This window comes from Vanellus vanellus, assembly GCF_965231255.1.
Source record: "Vanellus vanellus genome assembly, chromosome: 2".
Lineage (NCBI taxonomy): Eukaryota > Metazoa > Chordata > Aves > Charadriiformes > Charadriidae > Vanellus > Vanellus vanellus.
In genome coordinates this window covers 9,523,577-9,549,808 of record NC_138906.1, presented here as the reverse complement: position 1 = coordinate 9,549,808, position 26,232 = coordinate 9,523,577, and the positions used below count along the sequence as shown (strand labels likewise).

At 42.2% G+C, this 26,232-nt stretch overlaps 1 protein-coding gene across 1 annotated transcript in view; it reads right to left on the bottom strand.

The window, feature by feature from the left end:
* DPP6 (dipeptidyl peptidase like 6) overlaps positions 1-26,232 on the bottom strand; it is a gene marked incomplete at its 5' end in the record, with an annotated part of 441,826 nt that overhangs the window by 21,863 nt on the left and 393,731 nt on the right. Inside the window, 4 exons of the mRNA XM_082479426.1 lie at positions 15,340-15,458; positions 17,617-17,664; positions 19,255-19,346; positions 19,919-20,026. Of these exons, the coding sequence (XP_082335552.1) occupies positions 15,340-15,458; positions 17,617-17,664; positions 19,255-19,346; positions 19,919-20,026 (367 nt within the window). The remainder of the gene's footprint in view (positions 1-15,339; positions 15,459-17,616; positions 17,665-19,254; positions 19,347-19,918; positions 20,027-26,232) is intronic.

The following is a 26,232-nucleotide window of genomic DNA, read 5'->3' as shown; positions in this document are numbered from 1 at the left end:
TCTGAGGCAGCTTCAGTTGGCAGTGTCTAGAGGGCAAATAAGCAAGAGATTTGTCTTTAATTATACTACGCAGAATAGCTCCGATGAGTTCTTCAAAAGGTCGCTTGAGTAAATAAGCGTGGTCGCGTCCTGAGTTTGTTCCGTGGGACTTTGAGAGGCGCCTACAAGCAGCGGTGTGGGAAGCTGGGCTGACGCTAACCAGCTCTGTCCCACTGTCTGTCCCATGGTCACTCAAACACAGAAGCACGTGGGACCTCTGGGCCTGAGAAGACCCTCCCTTGCTTCTTCAGGTAATTCTGTATTATAAAAGTATTGATAAACGCCCTCTAAATATAACTCTGTTTTCACTGATGTCTCCTACTGGTGTCTCACTCTTCTGGTAGGAACCGCCTTGCAACTTGAAGCCATGCTGGCTGTCACTCCAATTTACACCTTTTTGGGTTCGTTCCAACAAGCTGTTTTCTACTAATCATGAGTATTCCCATTGTAGTTAGAGCAGTCGTGTGTCCCCAAAGCTCTCATCCAGCAGGATAAACTAGATGATTTTAGCTCCCTTTTGTAAGACAAAGTTTCTCTTATTCTTTAATGCAAGAGCGTTTTACATTCAGTTCCTCCTTCCTAAACAGAAATGACCGGGACTCTACCCCTGCTGTAGAGGATGACTTAACTCGTCCTTATACAGTGAAACTGCTACTTGCTCAGTTCTACAGAAAATTATTTGCTTGGTCCATCCTAGAAGAGCCTTTTCCATGGCTGTAGCCGGTAGGCGGTTTGCAGACACCCTGTGGTCACCACCCCATGCCCAAGCGCCCCTCTGCTCTTCTGAGGCACTTGTAACTCTTGAGCTTCAAGCCTACACGACAAATTCTTGCCCTGAGTTGCCATGTGCTTAATTTTGCTCTTTGTACTATAAATTTCTTCCACTCCAGCCCTGCCACACAGCCAGCTTCTCCAGGATTTCCCTCTGCCTTCTGATGATGCTTATCAGCTTTGTGGCCTTAACAAATTCCATTAGCTGCGTCCAGCTTTGGGTTCCCAGGCTGCCGGGGAACAATCTAAGTAAGGTCATTCCCAAGACCAGCTCCTAATAAACCCTGCTGCTGATCCCCAATTAGCCTGATATTTCTCTTCATCATAATCATTTAGCTGGTACTTAACCTTCCCTTATAATTCTTTCACTAATCCCCATCCTCTCCTTCTTAATTAATATCATCCAATGAGGCATCACATCAAGCAGGCTGAGCGAAAGCACTTCCTTCCTTTCATGAGGCTTTGGCTAAGGCTTTCAAAACCCTTAATGCAATAATGCATGTGGATGGTTCCAAAGAGGAACGTGGAAAACCTATGACCTCCAAGAAACGTTCCAGGTACATTCAGCCATTGTAGTGATAAGATCAGCTTTAAAAAGAGGTAGGTTAGGAGAATTTGCTTGCAGACTTCCTGAACCTGATAGTGCACCGTGACTGTGTACCTGGAGACATAAGTACCAGAGGCAGGAGAGAACCACTCCAGCTCACGTGGGGAACACCGTCTTCCCCAAAGGCTGCGGTATTTTGTTTTAGTACGCCGGTTCAGATCTACGGTTGGAAGAACAAACCTGAACAGAGAAATCCCCATAACCAGCTTAGACAACTTTCTTTCCTTTTCCAATTTCTGTTCTATTTCCCACTGTTTCTAGTTGAATCCCTCATTAACTTAACTAAGTTTTTATTGGATTATTATATGCTAATCCCCCCCAAAATACCATGACTGGAGGAACATACCTGACATTTTTTTGTATTCCCTGTCTACCTTGGAAAGTCTCTGGATAACTCAGGATGCCCAGGAAGGAAGTGAACTCTCTGTCCTTGGAGGCTTTGGCGGACACGGCTAGACACAGCCCTGAGCAACCTGGTCTGATCTCCTCTCTAACACTGCTTGGAGAAGGAGGTTGCACAGAGACCTCCTAAGGTTCCTTCCAACCTGAATTTTCCTATGATTTTGTGATTCCACGATTAAAAAGTATCGCAAACGGCAGTGCCGTCACGATGGCGAGACTGTGTAGCCATGTCCTGGTAGAGCTGTGGAAGGAGAGGAAGAGCGTTGCAGTCCCTGTGACTCCTCCCAGCTCCTTTAATAAACATACCGCTGATATATTCAAGGGGAACAGATTTTTCCTTGTAATTGCAGCGTGAAAGAAAATTCTCTCTTCTCAGTGCCATTTACAACTCATTAACACTGACAGAATAAAACCCCGTTGCATATTTTGTGTTTATTCCATTAAAAGCCTAGTGTAAATTGATTTAGATAATCTTATTCTTTTGCATAAGTAAAATTCTCTTGCAACAAAATAACAATATCCTGGCTAGTTAAGTTATAACTGATGCTGGATATTAACTTTTTTTTTTTTTTTAAAAAAACAAACCCATAAATAACATTGCTTCACATTGTCTGGTCATTAAGCTGTTTTCCTCTCTTGAGTTTTCAGGTTTTAATATATCCTTAATGTACTGACTGCATTAATAAGGGACTAAACAAGTATCATGCAAACAGAAAACAAAAGCCAGCAATAAACCTTACAGCTGGGCCAGCTGGCAACCAAGGTGAGAGAAGCAGTTTTCCTTAGAGGAAGCTTTAAATCTTGCGGGATGGTAACATCTGTACTATCCACTGCAGAATAATGAGTTCAACCAAGGTCGCTCATATAGCTGGAAATAACGCACATGTACCCTAGTCCCAACATGCAGGAGGTCACTGCCTGATTTGTGAAGCTTCATTATTTGAAGCATCGGAGGAAGCCTCTTGCCATGGTCATTTATCTCCTATGAGTGGAGTTCAGATAAAATTTTATACGTACGGAATGACCACACGTCAGGAACCCTGGCTGTAAGCAGATGATAGATCACCTTCCTCTGGGCGATGCCAGACAGCTCATATTTACAAGAAAGAATCAAAATGAAAACAGGATCAAAGCATGTAAAAGCAAGGAATATATAGTGCTTTGCAGAATCGGTAATTTTAAAGCAGATAGGACTTTCACTTTCACTCCACAATCTTTGTTTTTCATGCACTGGAAATTACAGGTGTTTTCATTTTATGATTAAATATTCATGCATATTTTTTTTTCACTTATTCTATATCACTGAGTATTTATGGGTACTTTACACTGTATTAAAAATGTATAACAATACAGTGAAGCATTTTATAACATAAACGAACGGTCTACTTAAAGGAAGACAAACTGTGATTGAAGCATCCACAAAACCCACCGTTTTAATTAATCTCAGACTACTTCAATAACTATGTTATTAACAGCCAATAGAAAAGAAGTTCCCTTTCAAATTCCAAACCGCTAATAGCATCCACTCTTTTCCCGGAGAAAAAGCTCTTGTGGTACCTTCTGTTTGTGCAAAAGGGATTTTTCATACCAGCCTGCTATTTTGAAGTCATACGAGCGTGTGAGGGAGCGAGAAGGAGCACTCCCCATCCTGCCGTTACCCGCGGGATTTCTGACCCATGAACTGCGCACAAAGGAGTTGAGGCACAAGAGCCAACCTCGGCTGTTAGGTAAGAAAGGGAGTCAAGTGAATGCAAATGTGAATTATATAGTAATTATAATATAAATAGGACTCAGAGATTAAGTCTGAGCATGCTTTCAAACAGCAGAAACTAATTTAAGCTTCATAAGCCTCAGGAAAAGTTCCGAAAGGTCACAGTTTGCCTGGAAGCACTAATTACAGCCTCCCGCTAGCGAGTATACAAAAACCCCAAGCGTTTTGGTAATCATCCTTGTATAGGAAACCGTTCTGGTCACAACAGATAACAGTCACCCAGTGACCTAATATGGGAGCAACCACCGGGATTGCCTTCCAGGCAGGAGCACGGCTGCTGCGCTCGTTTAGCATTTGGCTGGGTGGGAACCCACACCCACACTTGGCTCACGCCTGGTTCCCGCAGGCCGTTATCGCATTGCGGGACATTTTGCTGCACTTCAGCGTTACCTCTGTGTTTCTTAAGCATCTTGGATTTTGTCAGCCAGATATTTTGGCTAGGACGCCTGCCTTGTGTAGCAGCAGAAGGACAGCACGCTCTTGGGGATTGCCTGTCCTGCTCTACCCAGAAAGACACCACCGTGTTCGGACCCCTGTAGCAGAGAGTATCAAACACTGGTTTTCTGCCCCTTGCTGTAGACCCCGGATCAAGGCCAAGGACAGCTCTGATGGTTCAGAAAATCTGAACACCCATGAGCTGTAAGAAGCAAACCTTTCCGTTGAAGCATATTGTAACACTTGCCGTGATGGACAAGAATGTAACTCCAGGCCAGCAGATTAACACCATAATTCATTTTTGAATAATAGAGAATATAGATACCCTCTAATCTGGGTTGGAGCAGTCATAAGCTGCAGTCATCAAATGGCCTATAAAATACTCCCAAATCCTGGCTCTGTGGTTCCCTAAAAAATGTAAACTTGCGTTGTCTGCTTCCAACCCCACCTCGGCCACTTGGTCCCATCTCAGCATTTCCCACTCCCTCGGGCAATCAGAAATGTTTCTACAACCATCCAGCAAAACACCAGAACAGCTTCTAGAACTGGTCCCAACAGAAAAATAATATTATATTTAATTTTCATTCAGTCCAGTTCCTGGACCCAGCCTATCTGTGCCACAGGTGAAAAAGGCCCCAGGGTGGACAGAGGACAGAGTTGTATCTTTCAATGGCAGCACTGACTCTGCCTTCCAGCCCTTGTGGACGTACAGAGAGGTGGTCCTCCAAGACATACTGATGAAACATATGATAAGGTGCTTTACAGGGTGTTATCGCATTTCACAGCAAGGCGAGGTGGGGCAGAGAGAGGCACGATCTGTCGGGACAGCAGGTAGAAACCACCTTCCCCCGAGCTGCCTCCTCCTGGTCACCACCTGTGAGCTATCGCTTATGGCGCCCGCAGCAAGGAAAGTATTGAAAGTTGGCTCTCGGCCTGGGCTGGGGTCTTCAGAGCTGCTGAGATGGCTGTGCTGAGGTGTGGTGGCAGCTGGTGCACACCCCATTAGTAAAATCCGGGAACCAACTTTCACATTTGTTTAAACCAGGGTGCACCTATTGCGTTTCTCTATCCATACGCTCTCGACTTGGTTAATAAAAGTCCTTTTCAGTGCTAGCAGTTATTTCAGCATCTAATTAAGTCTCTTTAGACTACCTCAACGACATCATTTATTATGATCCTCACCAAAGGTCACCTGAACTGCCAAGCTCTGGCCCTCTTAGCAGGACAAGCCGCACTTAGAAAGCATTTACTTGAATTTCAGTAAGAAGTGCTTCGGAGACTCTCTAAGATGCTTTGCCTTTACCATGATGGGTAGTTTTATGATATTATTAGCTGACACTAAACCCAGATGCTTCAGAAATATTGCCAGGCAGCAGGCTTTCTACCTAACTACGTTTAAGTATGGATTAAATGTAAACATTTCCCTCCCCCCCCCCCCCCCCTCTGCATTTACTGTTTGTTTCAGGCGCTGGAGTGAGATACTTGTACGCACAACAGCAAGCTTTCCCCAGCCACTGGCCAGAGATGCCACAAGCCACGTGAAGTTGTTACTTGGAGAGGTTAAATAGGAACTTTAGCTTCTTCGTCTCTCAAAAGCAAGAAAAAGTTTCTACCGTTTTAACCTGGGTGTCCCCAACAGAAAACACTCCTAATGAAGCACTCTCCCTGTAGCGTTGGACAAGCAAACACTTTTTTTCCCCTGTTCAAATCCTTCTTAGAAGATCAATACTTCCGTATCACCCACAAGGAGCCAACCGCACACACATACACGTCTAAGGACGCTCCAAACCGAAAAAGCCGCAGGATGAGATCCCCCCTGGCAGCTGCGCTGGGTCTCTTTCACAGCACACTCGCAGTGCTATAAAAACAGATAATACATAATGGTGTGCTTTCAGCCAAAACGGGTTATTCCGCTTTTCATAATTGCTTTACCGCTGCTGTGGCTCAAAAGTCAATGCCTCGTTCAGGAGATTGCTGCCTGTCTCAGGAGGGGCTGAGCGATGCCAGGGTGGCACTGGGCTTGCTGGGGTCCCGTCCCGCCACGCACCGGGGGGCTCCTCTGCTGCTCTGGGTGCCTCCGGCTCCCGCCGCGGCTGGTGGAAGTTGAGAGCATCCCGCACCTGGGAGGACTGGCCCCACACTTATTAAGGCCTCCGATGTAATTACAGACTAGTTATTGAATTGCTATTGAGACGAAGCACCGGGCGGTGCTGCGAGCTACCGGCAAACGTGTGCAGCCATGCCTTGTTAGCTCTTCACTCCGGGATGATTTAATCATTTTACATGCTGGTTTTGTTACGGGAGCGCTCTCCTGCATACTAATAGCTGGGGTTTCTGCTAGGAAGGTTTCTCTGCAGTGAAGAGATTGAAGATTCACTGAATCTTTCAAAACCACTCTGGTAGTTTATCCATCTGGGAGCCTCTGTGCCCCTTATTGTCACTGCACATCCGAGCATTGCAGTCAGTAATGGATTTTATTTTCACAACACCTCTAGGAAGCTGGAATTACAAGACTTGCTTGAGTTCTTTAAAGGAGCTTCTGACAGAGAAAAAAAAAAACCCAAACCCGTGTGTCCTAACAAGCTGCAAAATGCTGCTTAGGACTTTGGGGACCACTGTTACCAAACGTGCCTTTGAACCCTCTGTGTCTAGATGCGGGCCAACAAATTAAAACAACTATTATAAAAGCCACCTGTTTGTAAGTATATGTATCATAGGTGTCCACATTCAGCTCAGGATTTAGAGAATCCAACAGTACTATACCAATAACATGATTATTTTGTTATAGAAAAGGAACAAAGCAACCAATCCACCTACTTTTTGCAGATATATTTGCCTAAATATTGAGTTGTTTTATAGTCCATAAATAGCCAAAGGCAATATAGGGAAATAGCCAGGGAAGAGCTAAGCTACGCACTTTCATTATCGCTTGCACTGATGTTTACCTGAGCATAATGACTACTAAGAACAATTTAGGTCCAGGAACGCTACTGATGAGGCTGTGATGTGCAAGATCTCCATCTCATATGTAAGGCAACACATGAGCAACGTAGTTACGATCTGTGGACAAAACGTTGCTTTATGAACTTGTGGTTTATGAATGGTAGACATCTCACATCAGTTTATGGCTCCTGCCATCTGCTTATGCATAGTTAGTGTAAACAATCTCCGTCTCCAGATTTTTCATGGCTTTCCAGGGATGGCAGGTCTGGCCCAAATGGCACAGGTTAAAAGGTCTGATGAAATGAGGGAACTGAGAAAGACGTACAAAGAGGTTCATTATTCTCCCGCCTGAAGGCATGAAGCAACCTCTAATTGCGGGAGCCGGGCAGACATGGGTACATTATTGCAAAAATCCTGAAGAGGGTAATTATGCACCGTCCACTGATGGAGACAGGCTAGCGCTGGCTAGACACAGTTCTGGTCTGTTCCAGTTGCCAGTGGTGCTTTTCCTTGGAGCGCTGCTTTGCAAAATGAGGAAGGAAATGGGGGTCACAACACTTGACTCAAGATGTAGCCATAGGCAAACCACTAATTCTCGCTGTACCTCTGCTCCCCACTCGGTAAAAGCATGAAAATGATCGTCTGGGGAAAGGTTGCAATGGGCTTTGCATATCTTTCCATAACTCGAATTAAACACTTAGCGCGGTATTTATTTTACCAACCATAAAACTTCTGTTCCCTCTTCCCCGTATCCTGATAAATCTCAATATAGGATTACCCTGAGATATTAAGTAAGATTAAGCTCTTCCTGTTCAAAGTGACACAGATGTACAAACTACTGCCAATAATGTTTCTGTGATGATCCCACGGCCCCCTCATATTAATGGAGAAACTGGAAGCAAAACATGGTTTGATTCACTCATGGTGAAAGACAAATGTCATGACCTTGTTTACCGAGGCAGAAAGCATTCAGGCACTTTTATTCGGAAAGCAAGTCCCTAGTAGAAGAAACCCTTATTTTTTTTTGTGATGAATATGACAGACAAAAATTTCTTATGAGTGATATGCTAGAACTAGTATATTTGTGTGAAGATATTTTTGATTAAAACTTGTACCTCTAGGATTTTATGGGATTTTCAGGGAAAAAAGTTCCCCACACTTGGCATTATAGAAAGTGCAAATGAAACTGACTGAATCCATAAGAAGATGGGCAAAATAAAGTGTTATTTTGTTACAGTGAAATTCAACAACAAATCCAAGCACTTTATTGGTTTTAATTTAGCTTTTCTGTGGGATGCGTTCAAGCCTGGCTAAATCAGCCGGTAATCCCATGAGAGAATGAAATCCTAGGAGATTTTCCAAAACACATATCCTCGAAAAAGACAAAGTCTTTATGCAGTAACGGCATCTAAGTACAGCCACGATACTAGAAACAATGCCCAGAATTTTGTGTTTACTCACATTAAAAAAAAAAAAAAAAGAAAATAAATCACGGGGTTTAAATCCTTGAGCTGAACTACGCCGATGGTGATGGCGCTGGATGCCGGCGTTTCAGAGGATGCTCCCACCCACCCGGCAGTTGGCTGAGCTCCTCTCACGCTGCACAGCACTGGGCTATGCAGCACACGAGGCAGCGTTAATGCCCCCGTTTTCCCACTTTTCTGGCTGCCTCCAGCCTCCTTTAAAAGTTCTTTTGGACAGCAGTGCTGACTAGTGGGTTTTACTGAAAAGCTCTTGCTACATTATTAAAAGAAAGCAGGAGAGCGTTTAGAAAAACTGCATTGATCAAAGGCACGAGCCCTGTTTTGAATCTCGGTCCCAACAAGCACAACTGCTGAGCTGATGCGTTCTCCTAAAGCAGCCCTCATTATAAATTAATGATTTCTCTTATTGCCTTTTGTAACTTAGACTCGCCTACACTAAAACGTTCTGTGTATGTGGGATCCTCCAGAAGCGTAACCATACATTTCAGACTTGAACCATCTGTGTGGGCAGGAGCTGGTGCTGCGACCTCAACAGAGAGCAGAGAAATCTAGATTTTTAAAATGATCCCGAAATGTGGTTTTAGACCTGTCCGTACTGGAAGGCTGAACCTTGCTAAATCACGCTATTGACTCTGCGGTGTTAAAATGTGATTAAAAGCGAGGTCAGGACAACCTGCCACAAAGGAGAGCCAGATGAACTTGTTGAAACTTGTTAGTGAAAGTCTTTGCTGAATCCAACAAATATCTGGAAAAAAAAAGAAATTTAGAATAATAAAAGGCCTTTTTAATGCTCAGGATAAACCTAAAGCGGAAGCAGCAAGTAATGCTCCAAAGTGTTCCCATGTCCAGATGGTGTTTCCATATTCCACCAAGAGGGAGGAAAGAAGATACTTAAATTCTCAAGAAACAGTTTAAGGAGCTAAGAAGTTTATAGCTGCATGCTGCCTCTACAAAGAATAAACTTGCAGCACTTGTCTTTAAAACTCATAAATACACAGAGAGAAAGCATTACATGTACAATGGTATGAGGAACTTGACTCAGGATACTGCTAATCTGGTTGCATTGCTTCTTCATTAGTATCAACCACTCTCAAAGAAAATCCTTAAATTGCAATATTTTCCTCCTATGTGCTTTTGCATCACTTGTTCTCTGTTTATGGGACTGAACCAGGATTTTATCTGGCAGGACCTAAGAGCTATACATCCTGGTTTTAATGATTTCCCGGGCCTATAGGCATCCTGCAGCGCTGTAGGGGCAGGAGTGTAGTTACAGGGCTGTTGTCGTTGTGGCTGCTGGCTCAGAGGACATACCTGGGGAAAAGCAGATGTATGCCCAGACAAATCCCTTTCCCGTTGGTTCTTTAGGTATTTTATCAAGCACAGCTCAGTTACAACACATCATTTTGCTCTACAGCTACAAAATTGCCTGCTAGGAAAGGCAGAAATGACTTCATTCTTGCTACCTGCGATTACTGATCTACAGCATCTAGGCTAAGCTACTGATAACTGCAGTGCTAGACAGGACATCCAAATCAGGTGATAACACTTTAACATTTTTGTGAGAAGAGTCTATTTTCCTTTCTCCACAGAGAGAGACAGCTTTAAAGTCATTTGACCTGCACAGTACTGATAGTAAAGACTACCAGTCAGCTACAAACACAGGTTCCAGCAGAGAGAATCTTCAAAAAGCTAGGATAAATATAGTGGTTTTATGGTATTTTGAATCAAAACAATCTTACTGTTTCTGGAAAAGGAGGAAGGACTCGAGATCTATAGGAGAAGATAGCGTTCCCTGTTCTGTTACACTGTTGTCTCTTCTCAGAGTGAAAGCTGATTTTTCCCAAATTGGTCAATGAACGAAAGGGTAATACACAGCGCAGTGGCAAAGGCACTTCTCTGTCACCAACAACCATGTCCAGCATCAGACAATAGTTTTCTCTTAGCCCTCGTGACAGTTCTCTCCCTTCTGTGTAACCACCAATTTTCCTTGTGTCATCCCTAAAAATGGTTTATCCCTTCCTGATAACGCATCATTACGGAGAACTTTAATTAGCAGGCTGGTAGGTGTTCCATGAACAACTCCCCTCCCCTCATTTCCATCATGCATTAAATGGCATTAATTGCAGTACTGTATGCATGTGCCAGAGGTCTTCCTCACTGTTCCTCTTGTCTCAGAGCTAGAAGGCATTAACCCTTTGTAGGGAACCTGACACCTCTCCACATGCATTGAGCTGGCCAAGATCAGCTTATGGCTGTGACCAGTTGATGGAGACCGACCAACTAACGTAAAGGATGCTACGATGCTGCTGGCTGCAGTAGCACGGACTCGAACTCCACCATCCAGAAAATCTTTGCCAGTGTGTGTGTGTTCAAGCAAAAGTCTCAGTGACCACAGGTTTTCTACGAGTGTGAGGACACTGGAACCAAACCTGCTACACAGAGCATCAGAGTACGTTAGCCTGCGACAGAAATGGCTGCACGTCCTTTCTTCCCCCATGAACAACCTCATTAGGACTCAAGCTTTAATAGCACTGGCAGGTTACACTGGGGAGCGCGGGAAGGAGTCATAGAAGACAAGGCGCACTTATTTAAAATGGAAATAATAAAACACTACACAGCTGACTGCAGCGGTAGTCGCTGATAAGGCTTCATCCTTCAGAGCAGGAGCTATCACCTAAAAACGGGCTTTAGTGCTTTACTGGCTCCGTGTCATTCAGCCTAGCACTGTACGTGTCTGAGCCCCACTAAAGAAACAGGAATAAATTGTTTTCCACGGCCAAAATGTGCAATTTCTTACCCTTTTCTCTATGCAATTGAATTTTACATCCCATTCCAGATGAGAAAACCCCATCCTCAATTAAATTTATGTATAAAGTAGCAAACTCCTTCCATCCAGATCTTCTTTCTGTTTATCTTAGAGGCAATCAGTGGCAGCGTCTGTGCTGGTTTATGAGAGGAGACAGAAGTGTAAGCCCATATTTTATGATGAAAATGACAGTAGGAGTGACCTTGCTCCAGCACATATTGCTTTTTCGACAGTGTCTAGAGGAGATAATCTAACAGCAGTCTGCAAAGCATTATGTTTCCTTAAATCCTGCTACAGTAATTCAATCATGAGCATATAAAATTAGATGAAAAATAAGGTAACTAGCCTTCTGGGACTGAGTGATTGCAATAAATGTTGCCTCCTGACAGTAAGCATTACATTGTCCTCTTGAAAGAGAGGTTACCTTTTATTATAGCATACTTCTTCTCTCATCTCAGCCTGTGCCAGGTAGCACTGCTGTTAAGCATAGTCTGCAGGACAGCAAAAAATCCTTTAAGACAATTATGTGCTGTCTCTAAGGTACCAAAGCAGTGAGTAGAAAACTTCCAACTCTTGACCTTTGGGATCAAATGAGCAATGCCAGACCTTTCTTGCTTTTTTTTTTTTTTTTAAAGAAAAATATATATGTCTTCCCTTTCCTTTGCCTTTCATGTAAATATCACAGAGGACTTGATAAGCATCAGTTGCTTAATCAAATCTTACAAACCTTGCCATCCATTTTAGAGAAGTTAAGCTGACCGCAGTCGTGTCTGTGTCTCTAAACTCAGTAAAGTTTGCAACTAAAGATCCCAAAGCAAGTTAAAAAAAAAGGGATATAGTGAAAGTGAGGTACGGTGGAGGTTACTCTCTAAGTGTCAGTACAGAAATGGTTTTCAAGCCATAACTATTTGCCCATGCATCTGTCCTGCAGACAGCTGAGAAAATACAGTTTTTTAAAATTATTACAGGTGTGATCAGAGTAAAATCATTTATGTTTAGCTACCTTTGAAGACACGTATGGGTCTGACATAAAGCCATACACCAGTTACTGCTACAAACACACACTGTTGTGGGCAGACACAGAGCACACAGCAAGACCGGAGCTCTGGGTGCTTCTATACACCACCGATGGAGAAGAAAGCACCAAACAGCAACAGGTGCTGTCTGCCACTGTCTGGTCATTAACATCGACTCCAACTGCGATTTTTTGGGGGAAGCAAAGGTGGGAACTCCTGGCACAAGCTCTTGGGCAGCAGATGTTGTGAGGCAAACACTTCTCCACCCTGGTGGGCTGCTGCTGCTCTACCTGCTCGACCAACTGCAGGGTAAGCAGGGCTCCTTGACATATCCTCATTGGAATAGCTTTTCCATCCGTGTATTATATTTGTATCTGAATAAATAGGATTTCCTGCTTATCAAAATATACTGGAGTATGGCTGCTTATGAGCAATAAAATAAAACCCCAAGAAAGTGAGGCGAGGCCAAGCTCTACCTAAGCGGCCTGAGGAGCTGTGGAAAAGGAAGTCTCCTACTAGTGGATCCAAGTGATTCTCCATCAAACCACAACAGCTCTACCCTAGCTGTGCGACCAAAGTCTGACAGGGTGATTATGTGTATCCAGAAGTCTGCATTTCAGCCAGAACAGATGTTTCCACCGCCCTGACCCACATCATCTGTAACAGGAGCCAGAGGAGTTGTCTCTGCTGTAAATGTACCCATAGCAGATACCTGAACTTAAACAGATCCAACATGAAAAGTGCTCAAAAGAAATGTTGCTCCTCTAAACTGCTTGAAAGCAAAGAAGTTGAAAGACCTCTCATTTTCAGTTATGTACATTAGGAATAACTTTATCAAATGTTATGGACTGATATTTTTATAAAATCATTGAAAATGGAAATCCTACCACAATCTCTGTATTTTCTCATGTATACATAGTTTGCAAAGGTATCCAAATGGAGACATTGACGCTAGGTCCACAGTTCAAGCTGTGCTGTATTTGTGCTACATTGATATTACAGTTTGAGAATTTAGTCATGTATAAGGAAAATTCGGACAAAGATATATTCAGCAGACGTAAACAGATCTATGTCTAATGACCTTATAACGGAGGTATTGTTTACAGCAGCTGAGAATCTGACCCACAGTTTGTTATGCAAAATCACTATTTTCATAGAATCACAGAATCATAGAATGGTTTGGGTTGGAAGGGACCTTGAAGATCATCGAGTTCCAACCCCCCTGCCACAGGCAGGGACACCTCCCACTAGACCAGGTTGCCCAAGGCCACGTCCAGCCTGGCCTTGAACACCTCCAGGGATGGGGCCTCAACAACCTCTCTGGGCAAACTGTGTACTTGGATTAATGAACACGCTAACAAAATTCATTAATGTCTTCAGGTATATCACTGCAGTATTTTTGTGAACGAGACATAATGTAATACAAACATATCACCTCATAACTGTTGATAAGACCCTTTAGAAACCTTAATCTTTTTATTCACAAATGTTTCTAATTATGGTAAAACAATTCTCTTGGTGCAAAGGAAAAGGACGCTGTCTCTAGTAGCTTTTGACAGCTTTTCTTGAAATGAAAACAAGAAGAAAAATATACAGGGCTTTTCTTGTAAAGAGACAAACTTCATAAACTTAATAGCATTTACTATAGAACTGAATTTTTAGTGGGAAATGACACTTCTCTGCATATATCTGCCATAATTATAGATTCAGAGATTTACACGTAGTCCATTAATTTCATTAGTCCAGTCAATAATATTTCACTGTACTGTATTGCAAGCTATTTTTTAGAATACCTATAAATGACCCCAAAGTGCAGTTTAACGTCACTCCTTGGGGAACACGTTTTTACAGATGTCCATGTCCAGATGTTTTGCTTGGTATCAGGTTAATCATTCCACTTCTCCCTTTTATCTTGATTATCCTGATTATTTCCCATTTTGCCATCTCAAATACTTCTCTAACCTTGGTGTTCACCACAAATGGCTACTGGCACCCGTGGATACTTGCCAGGGTCAGAGAAGGAGCAGTCCACACACCACCAAACAGGCTGCTGACGTTCAGCAGAGAGAGTACTTAGAGCTGCTCTACAACAGCGTACACAACAGCTACTTTTTTTTGTTTGTTTGTTTTTAATGCTACACACGTGTTTGCTTGTTCCTGAGCTGTTGAAAATAAGGCATTTCTTGTTGGCTTGCGGCTTTGCAATAGCTGCTTTGGAGGGCGCGAAGCCATTTGTGCAGCTTCAATCATAGCAGTGGACGACCAGTAAGAATAACACTTACCATGGGGGGGCTGCAATTCAGTTCTGGGTGCATGCATTGCATGTGCAATTTAGGATAATTAAGCAGAACTAAATTGCATAGGATTAAATGCTATGGAGTTTTGCATTTGTTCTTAACAGAGCTGGAGAAAGCTGACTCTTAGAACTCTTCCTCTGCAATGCCCTCTACCCTTAGCGCTTTGGATACTGTAAGGCATTTTCAACACTCGAAATCTCTGTCAGACCTATAGATTGCTCCAAGCTAAGGCAAATTTATGATGAACGAGCAGTGAAACACTAGGTATTTGGTACTCACATTGTCCATTAGGCAGCTTTCTGCAAACCGCCTTTCCTTGGCAAACTGTTTTTTCCTTGTAACTAACTTTGAATCCCGCCGCTCACTGTACTGGTACGAGTTGGTGCATTTGGAACTCAGTCCCAGTCACCCACTGTTAATCCCACCTCACTGGTTTATCTCTCGCAAACTTTCTGACGTTTTACCTCCTCTCGGTTTTGCTGTTACTTTAACTTAAGGATGCTTAGAGTGGCTAAAGGAATGTACCTCTATTTTCAGCAGTCAGATAAGCACAGATAAAAGGTTGCACATATCTGCTTTTAGTTAAAAATAAAAATACACAAAACAAAAAAAAAAGTTAAGACTAAAGCTTTAAAAGCAAAGTAACCCAGATATTTACGGCCAGTCTTACAAAGCCACCCACAGGTACACAGGATATCGAAAGATATCAACGCTGGCTCTAAATCCTATCCGTAGGCACAACAACTGCAGTAACAAAACCCAACATACCTTCACATGTCAGTAGGAAGTATTCCAGATTGCGACTGAAGGATGCACTGAAATAAGTACAGTTTTCAATCAGATCACAAGACAGACACCGCCTGTTGAAGTTCCCATTTGTGCTTGCGCTGAAAAAGTTAATACAAGTCCATGAAGGTCACTGAGCAAATGTTATCTGGAAGCAACATTACTTGAACCATACTGTACTGTAGAATAAGAACATAAATATAATGTGTCCAACATTAGTAAGAGACAAAGCATTTCCATTTGGTTGAGTTTAAATAGCAGTAATGGCTTTTTTTTTTTGCCTGGATGGAGAATATATAAAAGGCTACTGATGTCTTTTTTGCAAGGTGAGGTGGTTATGAAGGAAGGTATAGTTTTTAAAAGAAAATGATGGTTGCAATTCCACAAGAGGAAGTCATGACTCGGTGAGCAAAGGCATGAAACAATGGAGCAGTATTTCTACACCTACTTTTATTACAACAGACAATAAAGAGCTGGAATTGCTTTATTAAGTTTCTTCCTGGTTGCCTCACTGGTCTGATTTGGCAGCAGCTGCCTGAGAGGCCAAAGCCATTTTGGTGGTTTAAATAGTTGCTCTTGTAACATCCAAGTAGAAAGGAAAGATTGGATTTAGGGGTCTGTTTTGGAAGGAAATGTGGCCTGTCCACATGCCCAGAAGTGTTTTGTAAGAGTCTACTGAAGGCTGAAGAATGAATTACAGGTTATTAACAAATATTAATAAATAAAACTTTGTACTGCTAGACCATTTTGAAGTTTCAAAATATGAACAAATAGAGAAGAATATGAGCAAATAGAACTTTATTACTGTAAAGCAGATGAGTGTTTTTGCTACTATTTCAATGCAGAAAGAGATGAGACTGAGCAACCCGTTTAGAGCCACAGAGACTGAACTGAGTAGCTCTTGGGTTCTTGTTTAGGCTCAGACCATGTCTCTGTCTGAAATCCTGTTTACAAGACACTAAATCAGACACAAAAAGGAAAAAAAGCCCAGCAAAACACAAACCCAGATCTTTGTTTGATATAAGCTGTCAGAACTCCATTGGAGCTTCCAATGATCATGTGCCAAGGATAGTTCTGAGCTTGGGCTGGGACAAGAGGCAGTCAAACTATCCGGCGCAGGAAATCAACTGCCTGAAGCGAGGCCAAGATCACTGTGTAATCAACGTAAAGTCAAGGACATTGACATTTTGGGCATCTCTTTCCCTGTTGCCTATGTGGGGAGGTGAGGCTCATGAGGCCCCAGGGTGGGCTGCGTGCCACGATGAGCGAGGGGTGGGCAGCTCTTTGACTCATGCCAGCAGCTCTTGAGCAGCTGTACCTGGAGTCAGCGGTTAAAATGAGATTTCCTTCCCATTTCAACAGAAATGAATGGTCAATAATTTTGATTTTTTTTTTTTTTTCTTCAAGGAAAAAACCACTGAGCTGAGCTATTCTCAAAAACCTGTGGCGTGCAGCTAACAGGCATATAGGTCTCAAAAGGAAAAAGTGATTCAATTACATGCAATTTATTTCGCTTTAGTTTCCTTCCTATTGAGGAAAAAAAAAAGGTATGACGTCATGTTAGAGAAGGAAAATGTACTGACTGTCCCTTATCAACTGGTGCTATCACCAGCTCTGCCCTTCGTTGCAGATGCTGAGATGACAGCAGGGGGATTGAGAAGAAAAATAGAACAAATGGAATAATGATTCCAAAATGATTATTTAAAATTTTGGGTTTCCTCCCCTTTGTAAACTGCTCCCACAATACTTCGCAATAGCTACACTACCAATAGCTTACTAAAACCCAGTCTTTTACTCATCATACAGTTACGGAGGAGATTAAAAGTCATCTGGAATTGCAGAAAAGCATTTGCAAACATTGTTATTTCTTTTCAATTTTGCAAAAGGGGAGGTGCTATCCAACTTCCGTGAAAACTGCTATCTGGAGGTATAAAATCAGTTTATACCATTAGTTTATGTAACTGAATTCTTTGAAGTCTTAAGCAGTTCTGTTTTGAAAGTTTTGTGACAGTTTATGAATCTTGGGACCAACATCTCCAATAAAATGAGAAAACTGCTACATGTAAAACCTTTCCAAATGTTAAGCATTTTGTTCACTATTGTTGTGCTGTTCTGCCTGTTCCAGTGACACATGGCAACATCTTGCAATGCCATTAAAGACAAACACATAAGAATGTTTCTGTCGCAATCTCTATGTAATGATTTGTGGAAGATTGAAAAAATGGGAAATTCTTTATGTGAAATTAGTAAAGCACATACCTGTATAAATGCCGCCTTCTTGGCAAATCTTCTGTGCTGTGGAAATAACTGGGGGAAAAAAATTCCAAAGACAAGTGTATCATTAGAAGGGTGTTTACAAGTACCTCATACAAAACCATCTTTATTCACATAGCCATTTCCCTAATCTTGTAAAGGCAAGGAAAGTTTAAATGGGATTAGAAAAACATAGAGAGGGACAAATCACTGCAGAGGCTCAAGCAAATACGTCGTAGGCTGCACTACGGTTACAAGCATGGAAATGTTTGGGTCCGAGACTGGTCACGTCAGCAGATCAAAAAGGATCAAGTGATTAAGTGAAAGACCTTCGCATCTTCACCTCGAGCTTTATGGTGCGCAATTACTGTTAAACATCTTTCTTTTTTCTCTAGAATCAATTTTTACTTCTCTGACCACTTTCTACTCTTTGCCCAGATCGATAGCTAACCGGGGTCTGATATGAAACCCACTGAAACGTCCTCTTTGAAAAAGGAAGTTGGACTTTCGAGGGAGACAGAGTATGAAGTTGAAGAATACTTCATCGCCCTTGTTTTGTGCTGAGACTGTGGTGAACTCGTTTTCTGGCTAAACAGCAAAAGCCCTGTTGTGCGGTGACAGCTTCCGAAGGTAACAGAGAGGGGCTGCTGGAGGTGGCCAACCTCAGTCCAACGTGCAGGGTCCAGGTTGGTCCCCCAGAAGCATTTCATGTGCGTAATGACAGACCACGGGAGCAAACGTAGCGTCCATAGGGTGAATACCACGTCAGGCGGGATACTCAGCCCAGCCGATCTGCTTCCAATGAGCTGCACTTGCCCAGATGGGACATTTTGATCCCACAAATAGTACGTGGTGTTTTCTGCTTGACTGGACAGTTAAAATGAAAATAAGGCTTTTGTGCTAGTTTGCTGCTTAGCTCTGCCAAATGGTAAAGACCCTTATATCGTACTGAAGTAATTGGTAATTGAGGGCATTCAAAACCTGAAGGAGTATTGTGCTCTTAATGGTCATTCAAAGTTTATCATATTCCAGAGGCTTTTTACTCAGCTGTTCAGCGACCTTAAGAAAATGAGAGGAGAGAGCCTTGTATCCAGCTGAAAATTTGCCAGGAAAGGAATCTATATGGTATTCGATCCCAGAAAACCTTCCTAACATTTTGTTATGTAATTTCTTGAAACATTTTCAAAAGTAAACATTCACAGAAGTTAATTTACAAGCATAAAGGAAATGTGTGAAGAAGGGTGGGTTGTTTTTTTGGTATTCTAACTAAATACTTTTTCTCTAATGCACTGATAGTTTTGTGAGTCAATGAATTTTTTTTTCTAAAACTGACTAAGTGGTCAACGAAAATAGACTTCAGAGGTTAATATCGCAAGTTGCAGCAGGCGAAATCACTCCTCTACACAAAGGTATTTAATAGTCACAGAAAGAAAGGTTTGAACTATATAGAGAAAACCAAAATAAGACAAGACATATGGAATGGTGGGAGAGGCTAAGCCAAAATGGAGACAGCTTCTCCTGCTGTCTTATCCCCATCTCCTTATGCCCATACATTTCAGATGCAGACACAACACCATTGGACCTCACCCTATAGTCCAGGGCAAAGCAAAGGAAGACTGATTTGTCAAGCCAGAGTTTACTTACATTTTATGCCTCTTTTCATCATATGCCAATATCTTTGTCACATCCCAGTCGCCAGACGTAATAGACTGTAAGTTATCGCTGCTACTATTGGGCTGCCAGAAAGAAAAGAGTATTAGATTTCATTATTCTTAAAAGAAGATAGCTGAGCAAAGCTTCTCTGCTGAAAAAGGGAGCTCTTTTGACTCCATTACCTATTAAAAATTTCCGCCCCTCCCCCTGCTATTTCTAGGAATCTGCAGCCGTAGAAATAATAGAGTCAGAATCATCTTAACCGTAACTCAGTTGAAGATAATGGGATGAATTCAGCACAGAACAGCTTCAAACCCCTTCTTCTAATCCAGTGTGCCCATGAGCTTCTGATTAATCCTTTATGGCAGTACAGGGATTTACTTATTTATGCACAAATAAAAAGGCATTTAAAAAAAAAACAACAAAACAAAGCAATGATATTGTTTGGAAAGAGACAGTTGGTTGACCTTCTTATTTTAATTATCTCATTTGGAAATTCATGTTATCTTACGCCCAATAAACCATGATTGAAGATTTTGGTTTATGCACAAGACCCACATTCTACATTTGCACCTTCCCGTATGAGTGCAGATATTACTTTTTTATTCCTTTCTACTGCAGGTGAGACCCAAAGGAGCATCAGTGAGCGACTCACCTGTGATGACGACATGGCGATGTGGTAGAACTTCCCACGTCCCCCCTGGGGAATGGCTCGGACAAAGAAAAACTTCCGACCGTCCTTGGAAAAAATTGGCTCTTCATTCTGTGAGTGGCAAATTTAAGGGTTGTATTACCGTTAATTTCTTGTATTTAAAATCGCTCAGCACTGCAAAACCCTGTGAAATTACTTCACATTGAAATAGAGAGCGCTCTTTAACAGCAACCTGAGGTAAACAAAACACCCACAGAAAACTGGAGAAAGTTTTGAAAATTATTTCCTCTGTGCTCTTGGGAAAGCAGACACCTTTCAGCTGTGGGAAGACGGGCAGTAAGGAGAGTCCCTTGGCTATAAAGTGAATTCCCATTTGCAAAGCAAAAAGTGCACATACACAGCTGACTGCTCGCGGCAGTTGGAATAAAGCCTTTAGGAATGGTTTGAACCGCCTTGGCACAAGTATGACAAACCCCGTTTGCTCTGCTGGAAGAACTGATCTATTCCTGTCCTCGAGGAAACACAACTAACAGCATCTAACTGCTGTCTTTTCCTACTCTCTTACAAACGCTTATTTCACTGAATTATTTACTAAGAGGAGGCTATCTTGCAAAACTGTCTTTGACACAGAGCTCCCAGGTGAACATGATGATTGACTTTTATTGGGTGACTAGAACTTTCAACCAGAGGCAGAAGAGACTCAGCAGAAGGAAATCAAACACCGCATGTAGCAAACAAGCACTTCCTGGAAAAGGTCTTTGTTTTCTTTTTGTACAGGAACTCCGAGGCGCATGGAAAGTCTCCATTGCAGGGGATGGTTGAACAGCAGATTACAGGGGAAGGCAGAAGGATGGTCCATATGGTGTGACACAGAAGCACTGTACCAAGGGAACCGGCTCGTTGAAGCTCCTCTGCTCTGCATCTTGAATACTTGGTTCTAAAACAAAATCTGAACCTCTGCTGAACCCTTCCTGTGATATCAGGCTTTTCTGGGGACCAGCTGTGCCCTGCCTGCCCCAGCCCCAAGCTCCCTGGAGCTTCATGGCTCCTTCTTCATCAAGGCAAATCAACAGGGAGACTGCTGCTCAGCCTCTTCTGGGTCATCCTTGGGTTCAGTCTTTATCAAACACCCCGCCTTTCTGCTTGGCACACGTCAAGATACCACACTGAACCAGCAAGAACTTGATTGTACAGGGACACTCATGGCTAATGCAAACACCCACAGCAAAGAAATCATATCATATTATCATATCAATTATCATAAGCCAACGCATTGTTCTTACTGTACGTTCCTTTGCTTCCAGTTCTTTACTGATTAATTCTTTTCCACTATTTATCAGACTTATCAACACTGTATTAGCTGTTCAAACTCTTTGCTTTTCCTTTTATTTTTCCCTGCTTAGGTTTTCGGTATATTTTAAAGTATGCTCATTTACAGTTTGTTGCAGTTCCATGAAATAATGGTTTCATTTGTTTCTGACATTGCTCTGGAACTTGAAACATGAAACTCTATATTATGTCTTTTGTGACAGGAGAGAAACCTCGCTGAAAAACAACCGTGATAACTCGGGCAAACCTTCTGTTCGACAGGCTTTCCTCTACTGAGGTAGATAGCAATGAGTTCACCCTACATTTCTATATCTGCGCCTACTGCATTATATATTCCAGCAATATGTCTCTGCCAAGGGAGAGCAGCCGTTGTGCAGATTAGTTTGAGGTTCATTCCGTTACAGGGGAAGGAGGTACACGGCGCGGATGGCAGATGCGAGGCTTCAGCACTCGGCCGACGTTCCGAGACAGCCTGTTTGCATGTTCCTGTTGCCGGAAAGACAACACATTCGTACAACCAGAACTTCAAGATCTTGACAGAGATGGTGATTTATCCCGGATGGCAAATCGGGGGGGATGTCAGGCTGAAAGGCTTTTGGAACAGGATTTTATACTGTTGGGAGCTACACTGGGCATGCAATTAAAATATTCTGCATGTGATACAAAAAGTTTGAGCCTTTGGCTGACTATTATTCGCTGAATGTCCCAAACACCAGAACAGAAGAGCACTCCTTGAAAATAATAGGAAATTAGCAGTTTAATGCTGGTAAAAGAAAGTACTTTTCACATACAGCAGATAGGGAATTTCTGGAAGTTTTTGCCCCAGGAGGCTTATGGAAGCAGCTGGTATCAGAAGGTGCAAGATGGGATTGAACAAACTCATGATTCGTCAACAGGTACTAAAGGCAATAGACATGGATATCGTCTCAAATGTCTTTAATATGAGAGGACTGGACTGCAGAAAGCAGCCAGCTCACACGCTGTCCTTAAATACCGTCAGCTGCTGTGACCGCTGAAGACAGAATGATGGAGCAGAAGAATCAGCAGCGAGGCTCAGTTGGGCACTTCTTAAGTCCTTATGGCTCTTCTTGTCTTTTTGCTCGGCTAGATCTCTGTATTTAGAAAAATGAATTCTACCCAAACAGTCAAGGCCAGTTTCCAGAAATCCTCTGCTCTGTAGAGATGAAGGACAAGTTGTCCTCGTGTCAGCTACACGTAGCAATAACTCAGTGCTCTCAAGACCCAGGTATAAAGGAGGGGGGGGAGAGGGGAAAGGGAGAAGTAAGGTAACTCTTGTATGCTTCCACAGCAGCTTAAATTGAAGCTTAAATCTGACTCAGTGAGTGTTGGTCCCTGATCCCGTGTGCCTTTCCGGGACCCGTGTGAACAGACAGTAGCCTGGTTCAGGAAGCAGATCTACCAAGAGCTGCTCTGTAGGTATTTATTCTTTTAGGGAAATGTCCCAATACTTTAAGTCTCACAGGGCAATAGCTCTGATGAACAGATAAGTGTGACATAAGTCTTTTTAACTCTTTGCAATTTAATAAACAGTTAATTGGAAGCCAACGAAATATTATAAATGTGCGTCATTATTACTGTGACAATGAAGTCACCTCCTTCTCTGGGCACAGTGGGGAGGTCTCTTTCCATTCCCTGCCACGCTCAGCCCCAGGGGCAATGCTGAGCTTCATCCTCCATCCCTGTCCCCATGCCCATCTGTGGTTGGGTGCACCACACGAACGGCCGTCTCTGAAGCCAGGACAGCTGCCATCAAAATACAGGGTCACCAGCTGGAGAGGAGAGAAGCCCATGCCTCTGGGTATCAATCCCCTCCACTGGATGAAATCAGGACTCTTCATTTAAGCGCCACAGACACCGTAATCACAGGCTGCTTTGTTAGCTCTGGCAGATGAATTTGGGTATTTGAACTATGGGGCTTTGGGTCCTATTTCTGCTTCCTCCTTTGTCTTTAGGGCAACTTCAGGTCAGTTATGGGGTTGTTACATGACAAAAGGGCTTTACAGGGTGAAACAGTCAGTCCTGTTTGTAAGGTTCTCTGAGGTCTGTTTTTATTTAAAAGAATATCATTTCATACTGCCTATTAACAACATGCGAGAGAATCATTACTGGGTTATCATGCTGTCAGTTTTAAGACAAGGCAGTTCTAAAAGCAAAACGGTGCGAGGTTTTCAACATTTCAACCTTTTGACAGAGTGAAAGTCTTTATTTTCAGACTGAGGTGATGTGAAACACTAGGGAAATAGGAGGACTGGAAAGAAAAACTCAGCCCAAAGGAACTGTTATCAGGGGATGCCAGCCAGCCCACGCAGGAGGTTTTGGAGGTTATATGTCTCTAAAGAATTTTGTGGTTATCTCCTGGTCCTGCCAACGTCAATGTCAAAGCCCACAGCCTTTGATGGAGTTGGAATTGCACCTTGCTTTATAATTAAATTTGTTCAGGCCACATTCACAATTAAATAAATAAGCCAATTAAAATGCCAGTAAAGTTTATCTTCAGCAGGTGCTCAGAAATTGTCTTATTTCTCCTTGCTGACTCTGTCTTTATATGACCATCACTGGCACCATCAGGAAATGTTTTTTTCACAAAAATTGAAACAAAATTGTTTATAGCTATAATTACTGTTTCAAAGAATTTGTATATTTAAGCAAAAGTATGAGTAAAGTTCAATCTAGCTTTTATGCTCAGAAGTTCACAAGCAAATATATAAATAAAAGCAGTAAAAACTTCCAAAATCCCTAGACAGCTTCAGTGAACATGTGCCTGTTCTTATTTGTGCAAAAGGTTTGAAAATTCTGGTTATATCGTTTGACAAGGAGCGACAGACGCTTTCTAGCAAAACCTGTATAAATACTGTGTATTTCTCACTATACTTTGAGTAATTTATCCTATTTTTCAGCTACAGGGACAGTGACACCAGTATTTCTCTTTGCCTGTGTTGGAGAGAGGCTCTCCCAAGTTTTTGAACTTGAATAAAATTAATTCACGAGCCCAGAAGGGAACACAAGATCATCTACTATGACACAGACTACTAAATCTCACTACAACAACAAAATTCAAATTCATCAGTCGTATGCCCCATCTCAGAACTCCCAGTATTTCAGACAGCTGACAAAAGCCAACCCTGTCATCCTTGGAGACTCCCTCATGTCCCTCATGAGTATGGTCTGATACTGATGTTTTTCTCCCCTTGTCTCCTGCTCTCAGCCTACCGTGAAGTTTCCCCTATTCCAGGAAGATCAGATGTACTTAAACTCCCAAGAAAAAGGTAAAGCTGTTGTATCATTTCCAAATCAGGTGTATGGAGTACTTTGAAGGAATATTTTACATAATGAGGCAAGCAGCTAGATTCCTTGGTCCTATTGATTTGAAATTGGGGTACTTCTCAAAAAAGGTCTGGTGAATGGAGCACACAGAACAAGCTGGCCAACCAAGGCAGTGGGTGTCTTCTTCAGGGAGGGCTGAACCAAGCTTAAGGTCCATTGACTGTGACCACACTGCTCACCATACTGGCTGTCTACAGAGGGGAACTGGGCACCTCTATTAAAATGTCTCAACCAAGGAGTCTTCATCTTGAGCTGAGTCGCATTCCTGAGCTCCTTCAGTAGCCACCTAATGTGAAATTCATCTCCTCCATCAAGAGGTTAGGGGACTAGCACTAGCATTTAACATTTTCACACCATCCTCATAGTCAGACACAAATGCCACGAAAATAACTTTCCAGTTATTTAGATTAATGTGTCATAGAGTAAAAGGGAAATATAGAAAATAAAATTATCCTAGTAATAATATAGTCAGTCAAAACTAGAATTTTAAGTAATTTTGTTGTCAGAAATACAGGCGACAGAGCTCTGTAATTTGTCAGACTCTTACAAAAGCTCTTCAAGAGTACTACCAAATGTCTCTGAAGTCCATAGCAAATGTTAGCTGAGTTTAATACTGAGATGTCTCATTTGGCTGTAATGAACATTCTTCTCTAACCTCAAACTAAGTAGACCATGTTTGGAGATGCAGTAAAACAAACTATATTTCCTTGGAGCAGACCTGTTAGAGACTGACAGATCATTTACTACAGTTATTCAGGACAAAGCACCATCTTTTAATGCTTGGCCATGTAGGAGGGAAATGGCTAAAGAACACAGCAGCGTAAAAACTCAAGTTCTACTGCACTGCACTCATGGAGATCCCAGTAAACAGCAGTGAAAGGATTAAAACTGTCTTGGGATTAATAAAATAAATGAACCCTGTGAAGTACGTTTTTTTATTATTTCTTATTTTAAAGATACAAAATATGAACAACTTAATTTTCTCTTGACTTGGCTTGTCTTTGAAGCTTTTGTTTTCTACTCAAGCCAAGACTGCCTTTATGAATGTAAGGAATACTTCAGCAGCATTTTTACTCTATACCTGAGTATACCAGCAAAAGATTATTTGAAATGCTTGGAGCACAAAATATATTTCCTCTGTAAAATCATTTTTTCTGTGGATCAGACACAGCCCGTTGCTGTAGGACAGCTGCTGGAACAGAGGAGAGCGTTGTTCTTGCTGTGAACTGATGCACTCCAGTTTCTACAGGCTCTTGGATCCCTTGAACAAGGTATGACAAAAATGTGAGATGCTTTATATCTGGACTTGGAAAAATATGGTACAAGATCTTTATCTGATGTGCTACTCCCTGTCTGGCATTCATACATCCCATGAAAAACAGTTCAGTATTGTGGCTGAATTGGTATCAGCAGCTTCTCTCTAAAGAACAGCTTAATCAAATCTGAGGTCACTTCACAACCTGACTGCTGGGGAAGTGTTATTAATGATCTTCCAGAGACTTACATGCTGGAAATATAGAGGTTTTATACAGACATATGTTGAAAAAAACACAACCTTTTCTGAAAGGAAAATAAAAAATCCCATCAATCAAAACTTCTTGGGGGTTTAAACTTTCTATCCTATTTTCTATTTCTTTCTTTTT